The sequence below is a fragment of the Microcaecilia unicolor genome, chromosome 11 (assembly GCF_901765095.1).
Source record: "Microcaecilia unicolor chromosome 11, aMicUni1.1, whole genome shotgun sequence".
Lineage (NCBI taxonomy): Eukaryota > Metazoa > Chordata > Amphibia > Gymnophiona > Siphonopidae > Microcaecilia > Microcaecilia unicolor.
In genome coordinates, this window is record NC_044041.1 from 35,041,238 (window position 1) to 35,053,934 (window position 12,697).

Sequence of the window (12,697 nt, forward strand, 5' to 3'; positions counted from 1 at the left end):
TTTTCCTTTCTTACCCCTCTCTACCCTATGTCCCACAATTCTCTCTCTCTCTCTCTTGCCCCTCTCCACCTCATGCCCCCCCTTCCAGCATCTATCTTAAGAAGACCTTCCCCCAACTCTCCATCTCTTCAATGGGGCACAGCACCACCCTTAGCAGGCTGAGGTCCGATCCTGCTTCTGCCTCCCTCTCTCCCACAGCGCTTCTCAAACGCTGCCTACCTACCGCCGCCACGATCTAGTATCTTCCTCCCGTCTCAGCACTGCAGCAGCGGAGCAGCGGTAGCGATTCATGCTGCCTCCTGCTTCGTTCTAACCCGGAAGCGTCTCCTCTGCCGCACGCCTGCGTCCTGCCCCAGCAGAAACAGGAAGTTGTAATAATGGGGGCGGGACGCGGCAGAGGAGACTCTTCCGGGTTAGAACGAAGCAGGAGGCAGCATGAATCGCTACCGCTGCTCCGCTGCTGCAGTGCTGAGATGGGAGGAAGATACTAGATCGTGGCGGCGGTAGGTAGGCAGCGTTGCTGTGGGAGAGAGGGAGGCAGAAGCAGGATCGGACCTCAGCCTGCTCCCTCCACTGCCGAAATTGAAGCTCTCCGCTGCTGGGTGGGCCTGAACCCCAACTGGGTGGGCCTAGGCCCACCCAGGCCCACCCATGGCTATGCCCCTGCTATCTGGCCCATTATCTGGTCTGAAGCCAGTGGGCAGAGCTTGCCGCCATACTGAGTCATCCAAAACATTAGCAAACACTATTGAAAACAGAACTTCGGATCCTTAAACATGAAAGACGGAAGCTGAAAAGGAGATGGTGTAAATCTCACCTGGATGACGACAGGCTAAACTGTAGGAAGCACACAACAAAGTACTGCCAAACCTTAACAGCAACCAAAAACCAATATTTCTCTCAATGCTTTGCACAGGCTGCCAATTCAACCAAGCAGTGGTTCAGTATAGTAAACAGACTACTGCAACCCACACAACAGTCTCCAATCAATTAAGAAGGCATACACAAACTTGGCCTCTCCTGACAGAGGTTCCCCAACAAGGAAAGCACTGTCAGTTGAATTAGAGCCGGTATACCCCACCAGACACTGCCCCGCCGTTGCTCTGTGCTTCCCACAGTGAGGGCAGTGTTTTACAGTCTCTGCCACCATCAGAACTAAAGTGAAACCAAAGATGCAAGGTCAACCCAAAGATCAATTAAAATTTAAAGTAACACATACAATGCAACAAATTATAAGAATGCCATACCCTGGAAGAGCAGACTATTGCTTACTTCACTTTTAAGCCTTCTGGGATCAAGGTGGAACATCATATGCTGGTGATGCATCTTTTCACATCAAGTAAACTGGCCTTAGCACAATCTTGGAAACAGCCTTTATAAAGTTTGATGTATTGATGAGGCTTGGAGAGTCATGCCCAGCCAGGGCCCACAGTAGGGGGGACACTAGTAATGAGTCACTGTTTTTTAAATGTTTTGTATGGCCACATATGAAATTTTGAAGTTTAGCCACCACTACATTCTTGGGTTGTAGGGTGGGGAAGGGGTTTGAGAGGATAAGGGTTGGTAGGGGATTGTTGACAATGCTCTATTATGTTCATGTTATTCTGCTTCTGTTGTTCTTTATGAATACTTTCAAAATAAAACTTAAAACTAAAGTAGCACTCATTCCAGCACTTAAAATGAAGTAGAGACAGTGGCGTACCAAGGGCGGGGCGGTCCGCCCCAGGTGCACACTGCTGGAGGGTGCAGAGAGCAGCCGCGCGCCTGTCAGCTCCGCTGGTTTCCTGCTCCCTCTGCCCCGGAACAGGTTACTTCCTGTTCCGGGGCAGAGGGAGCAGGGAGCCAGTGGAGCAGACAGCCGCGCAGCTGCTCCCAGCAGCTAAGAATGCACTCGGAGGGGGGGTGTCATGCTGCACCCTGGGAGGACGGACGCCGCTGCACTCGGGGTGGGGGGTGCAGCGGCGATCCACCCTGGGTGGCAGCCGACCTAGGATCGCCACTCAGTATAGAGCCACTTTTCTGTAGAAAAAAGAGCCAACATCCCTTCCAAGAAGTAACCACAGCCATAGAAAAAGCTGCTGAAATGCCTCTTTTCCTCCCTTTCTAAGTTTTTTTTTTTTTTTTACTGCTGTGAGGAAGAAGAATGGAGGAAGCAGCTGGAGAGGGGTAAGGGGTGGGGGAGGGACCTGGCATCACCAGATGTATTCCTTAAAGTCGGCACCACTTAGCCAAAGACACCCCCAAGCTCAACTTAGGCTAGGAGACCCAGAACAGGAGCTGAGACATGATGAGACCAGGAGCTTGTGAGAGCCCGTCCATCTGCCTGCTGGATGGAGATAGAAATATACTAACTAACCATAGAGCATACCGTCCTATAAGACAGAGTTCAGTTCAGTGCTCTCTATCTCTATCTCCTGCTGGTAGATGGTCATACCACACAAGCCTCTGGCTTCATCTGCTGCAGACGCTAAGGAATAGCACTGTGAGACCCCCGGGTGAGAGTTATGGGGGGCCCTCTCTATAATACAGTTGGACAATATTGTAAATATGAAATAAGTGCTTTTATTAACTTAAATCTGAGGCCTGTTCCTTAACAGGCCTAGCACAAAAGTAAAGTCTCTTATCTTCAGAGAGGGAAAAGAGTTTGCATGGGCTCGTGGCCTACATGACCCAAAGCACAGTCTATTGCCTATGACAGCTATGCCATAAACACAGTTTGTAGTTTCTCTCTTTCTCTCTTTCTATTTCCAGATCTGGCTCCAGCCAGACCTCAGAACAAGGATCACAATTCTTCAAATAAACGACTGGCTTAACTCAGCCAGATCACAGCAGCTAGAAGTGTTCAGTAAAAGCATATACCGGGGCATCAGTTCTTCTTTCCCTGGGCCTCCTTAACCTCAGCCTAGCCCTATCTTTTAAACTCCCAGGTATTGACTCCACCCCTCCAGGCTCACTTCTTCCTGGGGCGGGATCAGTGCTCTTAAGGTAGTTCAGGCTAGTTAGAGAAGGCCTTTTCTTAAGGCTGAGGGGAAGTGTTCTATAAACCCCGTCACAAGCACATAGCAAGATGCACACCCAAATTTAAATTACTGTCAATTAATGCCAATCAGCACCCAATTATTGCCATTAATTGGTCTGGTAGACAATTTAGTTGGGTTGCACATCTTGGATCGGCACCCAATTTTGGGTGCCATATATAGAATTTGGTGGATTATGTTAAAGTGTTGCCTTAAAACTTTCTTTAAGTTAGTCCCCTTATTTTCTAACTCATGTTGCTCTCTACCTTATCTATCTATATGTTCCATGTTTGTTTACACCCAATGTTATTAAAATATTTTATCACATATTGTGTTGACATTGTAATGTAGCATACTATGCCATGCTTTATATTGTTGTTTGAATATTTTTCCTGCTGTAATTGCTTATGTTTGACTTATTCTTGCTGTATATTGTCTTGAGTGAATTTCTTCAAAAATGCAGTAAATAAATAATACTAATAATAATTAAAAATAGATTATATGTAGTCAACCTACCATGTTTGCAGAAGAGCTGAAAATCCACACGGCATGAATTAAAATTTGTGTAAATGTTACATTTCTCCACATTCCTTTCTAATATAGTAAGACATCTAAAAACAGGAAGAATTGACTGCAAGAAACAAGTATACTACAGCACTGAGAAACTTATTTAAAATGTTATGGGAATTAAAGAATTATTAAAAATCAGTCAAAGGCAAGAAAATGACATGAAAATTATATTCAACACAAATATTAGCAGCCCACATTATTCTTTTCTTCTCAGACCTATATGATTTTAATAATAATGGAAGTATTGCTTTTTAAGATATGCTATATACTAACTAGAAATCAATGTAAAATAAACATAAATATATGGGGAGGTAGAAGGCTCTTGTAAAATTGGAGAAGGATTGCACATCCCAGCCCTTCATAGCCAGAGGAACAAATGAGTTTAGAAAGCTGCATGTGGGAGGAAAATGCTAATATTCCCGCCCCCCCCCCCCCCCCAACACACACACACACACACATATACATAGACCTGGAAGCAGCTTTCTAAAATTGTTGCTCCCTCAGCTAAGGCTCTGATGCCAAATCTCCTCATTCCTCCCCTCCCCCCCCTCAGGGCCTAAGGTCCTTAACAATATCACTCAGCCCAACAACTTCCCTGATTTACCAGGGGTCCCTGGTTTCCAGTAAAGTGAGAGTGATACCCACTCACTCCCGCCACATGTCTGGGCCAAACATAAAATGGACATTGAGACCTCTAGTGGTAATACTACAATATTACTGGTGGAATCAGGCTTCCATATTGGGCCTGACCCCTAGTGTTAATATCATAATATTACCACTAGAGATCTCAACATCTAGTTTTCCCAGTGCAGACATGGATTCCCTATGTGGAATAGGAAACACATATCTGTATTGTAGTCTTGCCCAGACCACTCCCTCTCCCCGTTCTCCCCATACCTCCTTGCCATCTACACATACTAAGCTTCCCCACATTTGAGTGGCCCATGTTCTGAAATGGCATTTAAACAACTGGGTCTTTTCAAATGTTAAAACGCAGACAGCTACATGATGGGGATGCTTTTATAATAACCACCATGACACCACAATTTTTGATATATGAAATAAAAAATTAAGATGTCTTCTTACCTATCATTAAGGTAAATAATATAAAAGTTTCATAAGACCATTAAAATATGCAGTCTGACTTAGTTGTTAATGTCAAAATTGATCTGTTTTGAATGATTACCATCGTTCTTGGCATTAATCTATCATTTCACAACAGTTTCCAGTTCTTAAAGTGAATGCCTTACTTTTCCTTCTTTCTAAATGTATTCTGATTATGTGCTTAACTGTTTAAAAAGTTAAAACAATTCTTGTTTGGGCAGACTTTGATTTAAAAACAGTTACACCAGTCCTTCCTAATTGCTTATATCTGCAACATAACTGATTAAACAGTTGGAAAATGTCAACTGTTGTGTGTATTAATTACTATGCAATTAAGTAACTTTTGTAGTCATTAATTCACAATATGATGAGATACATTTTCTGGGCTGAAAACCAGATTGTCTGCTAAAAGACAATTTATGGACAGGATCAAAACTTCAGGAACTGGAGATGATATGTGGAAGCATACGTATTTTAATTTGCTGGTACTTCCATTTTTAATCTGTGACATGTCAATTAAATTTAACAAAGGTGAACAGCACTTGAAAGAAAAACCATTGATCATTCTAGGTAGCACCATCAGGCTGTTGACACTGCTCCTTATTTTTTACACCTTCCAGCAAAGTGTAAAAAAAATATATATATATCCAACGTGAATTGCCCATCTATAGCATAAAGAAATAGCGGTACACACGAGAAACACTATAATATTGAAGGAATTTTAGATCCTTTTTAGTCAAAAAGCTCTCTGTGAATATTTACCTTCATTGCAAATTTACATTTGAAATGCACCTGTACATCCCCCTGACCTGGTTCCTGAATGGTCACCCTGCTGTAGTGCTGAAAAAACATACATGAGAAGAAGACAGAGGCATATGCTGACCTGGAAGAATTCACTGATCTCAGAGCAAGCTAAAAAAAAAAAAAATAAATAAATGTGTAAACAAAATGTTCTATTAATGTGAAACCTCACTTAAATCATGTAGAGGACAATAGTGAATGCACTTTCCTTCTTATGGAAGTCAAGGCTTTTAACTATTGCCAACCATCTGGAGGTAGAAGTGTGTGTTGTTCAGCAATGCACATACCTTTTGTCCACAGACAGCAGAGGCAATGCTGGGGATGAGAGACTGCAGGTTCATGAACAATATATGTAGTTTTGCATTATCAAAACTGCATGTTGTTTCCTACAGAAATATTATGCACACAATCTGTACAGGTAATTTTTCTGAGGAGCATAATAAAATCCCACACAGGCTTTTATTGTATTGTATTTTATTGTATTGATACAAACTCAGTGGGTAGTTTTGATCATTGGTCTCATAAAAATATTACAGGCAGTCAATTGTGTGCATAGATAGGTATCAAAAGAAAAAATGAAAATACACTCCTATTCCAAGTAATGTGGAAGCTGTTTATTTATATGGATAAATCAAACGCTTCAAAACTTCCAAGGCCAGCTGTAAGAAAATGATATATAGGGGCCCTATCTGCACAGCTGACTATGTTTTAACTTTGAATGTGTTAGTAATATTTGAGTAATTTTGAAAGGCAATTATGTGGGTAAGAGTAATTTACATGCAGAAATAGCCTTTTATAAAATTGTCCAGACTATAAGGAGGTCATTTTAGAAGGGTTATGTAGCATTTGCATACATAAATAGTGGCTTTAGATGTGTAAAGGGCCCTACGTGTCTAAAAGGCCCCTTTACTAAAGAGTGGAAAAAATCTGCAGTTAGAGTGTGTCAGTTGCTAAAATGAATGCATGGCACCTGCAAAGCATCTGTTGGGGGCATTCCCAGCATCTGCCCATGCAGTTAAACAAAAAACTTTTACGTGATGTGTATGACAGATAATTCAAATACACTTAATGCACACAACCGTACCCCATTCCATGCTATGCACTAACCACATTAAATAGCATCTGCTATACTCCAACAACCTCAGTCCATGGGTAATATCTGGTCAGGGTCTACGATTGCCACCATAGACCCTGACTTGTTTTTGACCCCTCTCTAATTTAAAACACATTTACCCCTTTTTCATTTGGGTCAAACCACAACTCATCGCTAATTCTTGCAAGGGCGTGAACTGCTCTCCCAAATACTGCAAAGAGAAAAGAATATAAACTATCACAATTTTGTATTTCATTCTCAATATAGCAAACATAGGGCCATAAAGCTTAGAGCATGCTAATTACCAAGCAGCACATTTTATTCCTATGGGCCATACAGAATTTAACGACAAAGGCACATTAAGGTTCAGTAAACAAGGCCCATAAACAGAAAGTGCCTCCTACATGTATTCATTGTTATAGTAGTCTCATAAATGTTTTCTTTCATTCTAAATAAAAGGAAACTTTCCACCAATCAACCAGCTGGTAGCTTTCAAAAGCAGATCAAGAAGAATAGATACAGAGCACAGCAGTAAGGTCAGAGAGGAAAGTATCAGACAGAATGAATGGAAGAGAGGATAGGCCAGATTTCAAATGTTTGCTCAATAGCATGGAACAAGACATTATCAAAAAGAATTAAAGAAAGGTCAGTGTCCATAAAGCAGCAGTAGACCTACTTCAACTCTCTAAGAAGTACAGGCAAGATTAATCAACATAAAACTATAACAGGAGACCACATGATGCTTTGAGGTGCTTAGACATATGGAAGAGTAGCTCCAGCCCCCCTGCTCCTGTACCCTAAACACTTACCTTTAATTTCACTATTTTTGACACAGAGCTGCTTTACCAGAATCTCTGTGCTGAACAGGGACAAATTCTTAGCGAAACCAGATGGAACCATGGCGGCAAAGGGAGATAATAGGGACAAGGACAAATTGAAGTGTGGAGAAGACAAAATGGTGGAGCTCACAGTGGCACCAGCGTCCTCGTTCTCCAAGGCCCAGATCGCACAGCTTTTCTTGGCAATTGTGCAGGTCTTGGAGCTTCAGTTGGCGCAGATATCTGGACAAATGACCAAATGAAGAATTACTGCTTTCGGAGACTACTCGCCGCACTGGAGAATTAGAACGATGGGTCTCGGCAGCGAAGGACTCTTTCACCACCATGAGTGCACTGGTTAACGCCCTACAGGCCACCTTAAAGCAGCATGAGCAAAAGCTTGAAGATCTTGAGAATAGATCGAGGTGCAGTAATTTGCGTTTTATTGGACTCCCTGAATCATTGCTGGAGCAATATTTGGGGAAGCTGTTGGAAGCTTGGCTGCAAAAAGAGTTTCCAGCTTCTGAAGGTTTGGGCCCTGTTAGCCTCAAACGCACACACTGCCTGAGATGTTGCTGAGATGGAGCTGTAAGGCCCCACTGGGTATGACAAACGTTCACAATTACCTACATCAAGTGGCCATTTTGCGAGAGTTTAAAAACAAAAGGGAAACTTTGGAGCATGATGGCCTTAAAATCTAACATTTTCAAGGTTATTCACAAGCATTGTTGGAACAAAGGTGTCATTTTACACCTTATGTGCCCTTTTTAGTGAGCATAACTATCGCTTCATGCTGTTTTACCCAGCGGTTTTAAAAATTATGGTGGAGGGCCAGTGGCACACATTTGTCATTGCAATTGGTGCAAGATTACATACATGGGCCTTTGTTTCCTACTCCTGATTCTCCTTCTTGATTTGGATACAGTTCCAGAGCTGCATTGACTGTTTTCTGATTTACTGCCATCACTGCTTTTGACAGTTCTGACTTTTTTGGGTTGTTTTTTTTTTTTTTACTGTTTTTGTCTTTAATAGCTATATTATTGTACTGCAGCTTTTTATTGCATTGTTCTGGCTATGTGAAATATTTTGTTTTGCAAAGTGGTGGATCTAGATTGTAAGCTCTTTGAGCAGGGACTGTCTTTTTGTGTATGGTGTACAGCGCTGCATATGCCTTGTAGTGCTATAGAAATGATAAGTAGTAGTAGTAGTTGGGAGTTGGAGAGCTCCCTAGCATGGACCGTGTGTCTCACTAATTGACGTCTTATGTGTTGGCTAGTTGTAGGATTACAGTGTGATTGGGTATTGGATAGGGGTTAGGGGATGAGTTTATTTTTTAGTGAGTGTTTAGTGTTTTCGGGGGGTGCAGTGGGGTACTGTAATGATATCTGTACTGTTTTGGGGACTGTGGTCACACTTCCTTCTTTTGCTTCTGGAAGTCCGTAAAGCGAATGCTACATACCTGTAGAAGGTATTCTCCGAGGACAGCAGGCTGATTGTTCTCACTGATGGGTGACGTCCACGGCAGCCCCTCCAATCGGAAACTTCACTAGCAAAGGCCTTTGCTAGTCCTCGCGCGCGCATGCGCGGCCGTCTTCCCGCCCGAACCGGCTCGTGTTCGTCAGTCCCATATGTAGCAAGACAAAGACAAGGGAAAACACAACTCCAAAGGGGAGGCGGGCGGGTTTGTGAGAACAATCAGCCTGCTATCCTCGGAGAATAACTTCTACAGGTATGTAGCATTCGCTTTCTCCGAGGACAAGCAGGCTGCTTGTTCTCACTGATGGGGTATCCCTAGCCCCCAGGCTCACTCAAAACAACAAACATGGTCAATTGGGCCTCGCAACGGCGAGGACATAACTGAGATTGACCTAACAATTTTTCCAACTAACTGAGAGTGTAGCCTGGAACAGAATAAAACATGGGCCTAGGGGGGTGGAGTTGGATCCTAAACCCCGAACAGATTCTGAAGCACTGACTGCCCGAACTGACTGTCGCGTCGGGTATCCTGCTGCAGGCAGTAATGAGATGTGAATGTGTGGACAGATGACCACGTCGCAGCTTTGCAAATCTCTTCAATAGTGGCTGACTTCAAGTGGGCTACCGACGCTGTCATAACTACACTCATGGCTAACTTTAGACGTGACATCAGTGCTGGCAAGAAGATCATAGTCCCATTCAACAATGACATTCACATCATCCAGGACAACATCAAGTCGGACCTGACTTGATGGAATCTTGGGCAGCTGCTTTTAAACTAAAACCTAAGAGAAAACAAAATTTTTGGTCTTAACCAATCCTTTTCACACCATCTCATACAAACACTTCACAACTGACCAAACTAATTATCCCCTTGAGTCAAGCATAAAAATCTTGGGAGTAATCTTTGACCAACAACTATCACTAGAACCTCAGGTGTCTCAAATGGTGACAAAAATCTTCAGAACACTATGGAAATTAAAAAGGATTAGATCCTTTTTTTCAACCGAAACCTTCTGTACTTTTCTGCAATCCCTAGTTTTATCCCAAATAAATTATTGCAACGTGATTTACACCGGCTGCAAAGAAGCAACACTAAAAAACCAATCAGGTGCTACTTTTAGTATGTGACTCGGGCTTATATCTAATGTGCAGTGTGATGACGAATATTTAAGTAGGAAAGATTTTACTTGGGATAATGTAGGTAGTGTGAATGTACACCAAATAAAATCTGCTTTAATGTCTGTATTCCAATGGTAAGTTCTGGAATGAAGTTTATTGAGTCAGTGTTAGGATGGCACGTACACACTAATTCTTTAATGTGCACTAAATATGTTAGCACACCTTAGTAAAAGGACCTGTAAAGATAGGGAAGAGAAGAGAGGAGGGGATGGGGGAGATGGAAATCACTGTACTCATCAAAAATAATTCAAGAAAAAATGTTGAAAATAATGTCCAGTCAGTGGAAAAAAAGGTTCTATGGTAAACTGAAATGTCAAGGAGTAGCCTAGCCTAATGGTTAGAGTAGCATGTTGAGAACAAGGTAGAACTAAGATTGTAAACCCTTTGTAGACAGGAAAATACTTATTGTACCTGAATGTAGCATGCCTTGATCTACAACTGAAAAAAGGCATAAAAGTACAAAAAAAATCCCTTCCCTTCCATCCCCCTTAACACATATTTGTAATTTTTTTTAATTTTTGTGCCTATTTTCATTCACTTTCCTCATTTAAATAACAATGCCTTAGGTCAGTGGTATCCACTTTCAGTCCTCAAGGGCCACAAATGGCTTGATGTTCCTGCTTTCCCTGAGATACAAACCTATTTCATGCATATTCATTATGGTTACTGTAGGTATAGCCCTTGAGAACGGCCTGTGAATACCATTGCCATTGGTCAATAAATTAAACAACAGGCCATGGGGAGAAGAAGTAGCCTAGCAGTTACAGTAATGGCCTCACACCCAGGCAACCAAGGTTAAAATTGACCACTTCCCAGCATCTGCTGTCCTGATCTTGGGTAACTCATTTTAGGGTCCTTTTACTAAAGTGTGTTAAGTGTTAATGTGTAAACCACTATTGCTATTGCAGAAGCATGCTATGAGTTACCGTAGCGACATGACAGTTTGTATGTGCTAATTCCCACGCTAACTGCATCTTGTGTTAGTGGGCAGGAACTAGACGGATCATGGGTGAAGAATAGATATGGACTGCATAATGCAGTGAGTGCACCATACAAAGTTTGGCAATTAAAATTCAATGCGAAGAACTGCAAAGTGATGCACTTAGGGAATAGAAATCCATGGGAGACGTATGTGTTAGGCAGGGACAGTCTGATAGGTACGGATGGGGAGAGGGATCTTGGGGTGATAGTATCTGAGGATTTGAAGGCGACGAAACAGTGTGACAAGGCGGTGGCCGCAGCTAGAAGGTTGTTAGGCTGTAAAGAGAGAGGTGTGACCAGCAGAAGAAAGGGGGTGTTGATGCCCCTGTATAAGTCGTTGGTGAAGCCCCACCTGGAGTATTGTGTTCAGTTTTGGAGGCCGTATCTTGCTAAGGATGTAAAAAGAATTGAAGCAGTGCAAAGAAAAGCTACGAGAATGGTATGGGATTTGCGTTACAAGACGTATGAGGAGAGACTTGCTGAACTAAACATGTATACTCTGGAGGAAAGGAGAAACAGGGGTGATATGATACAGACGTTCAAATATTTGAAAGGTATTAATCCGCAAACGAACCTTTTCTGGAGATGTGAAGACGGTAGAACGAGAGGACATGAAATGAGATTGAAGGGGGGCAGACTCAAGAAAAATATCAGGAAGTATTTTTTCACGGAGAGAGTAGTGGATGCTTGGAATGCCCTCCCGCGGGAGGTGGTGGAAATGAAAACGGTAACGGAATTCAAACATGCGTGGGATAAGCATAAAGGAATCCTGTGCAGAAGGAATGGATCCTCAGGAGCTTAGTCGAGATCGGGAGGCGGGGCTGGTGGTTGGAAGGCGGGGATAGTGCTGGGCAGACTTATACGGTCTGAGCCCTAAAGAGCACAGGTACAAATCAAAGTAGGGTATACACAAAAAGTAGCACATATGAGTTGTCTTTTTGGGCAGACTGGATGGACCATGCAGGTCTTTTTCTGCCATCATCTACTATGTTACTATGTTTTTTGTGACCAGCTTCTCCATGCATTAATTTCAGAGGACATAATAGGCACACCCTAACAATTAGTACACATGCTAATTGTTACTGTTTGGGCACTTAAGTGCAAAAACTTAAGCACACTTTAGTTAATGACCCCTTTTACCTCCTGTTGTCTGAAAACCACATCTACATTAACACTTTGGATCCTGAACTTAATGTACAGCACCCTAAATACTGCAGCAACTCCAAAATAAACCTGCTAGGATGATCATAATTAATCAACTGATTCAATCTACTAGCTGGGGAACGCTTAGCCTGCTACCTTTAACATTATTGCCGGGAATTGTGCACTTCATGCTCACGTTGATTTTCCACCTCGAGATATCACCAGCGGCTCCCAGCACGTTTTTAAAACTACGACTTCCTATCTCGATGCTTTCAGGAACCGGCCCAGGGCTTATGCTATACTTGGGGGCTTTGCCACCAGCCTCCCTGTTGCTAGGGCAGACTAGCAAGTATAACCTTCTTAAATGTTTATCTGTGATTATGCTGTGAGTTAAGCTAATTATAAAACGCACAAAACATAGCTCTCTCTAATCACAGATATGATACTAGCTGGTCGACGTCGACTCCACACAGCTCAGCACAGCCAACCCAGAGGGCGGGAATGGCGGAGGC

The 12,697-nt window shown here is 42.6% G+C and overlaps 1 protein-coding gene across 1 annotated transcript in view; it reads right to left on the reverse strand.

The window, feature by feature from the left end:
• The window catches only part of RAD9B (RAD9 checkpoint clamp component B), a 50,658-nt gene extending 38,283 nt beyond the window's left edge, over window positions 1–12,375 (reverse strand). The window contains exons 1-4 of the mRNA XM_030218302.1: window positions 12,342–12,375; window positions 6,726–6,796; window positions 5,454–5,603; window positions 3,534–3,648 (exon numbers count right to left, since the gene is read on the reverse strand). Of these exons, the coding sequence (XP_030074162.1) occupies window positions 3,534–3,648; window positions 5,454–5,603; window positions 6,726–6,796; window positions 12,342–12,375 (370 nt within the window). The remainder of the gene's footprint in view (window positions 1–3,533; window positions 3,649–5,453; window positions 5,604–6,725; window positions 6,797–12,341) is intronic.
• Window positions 12,376–12,697: the final 322 nt, after the last annotated feature.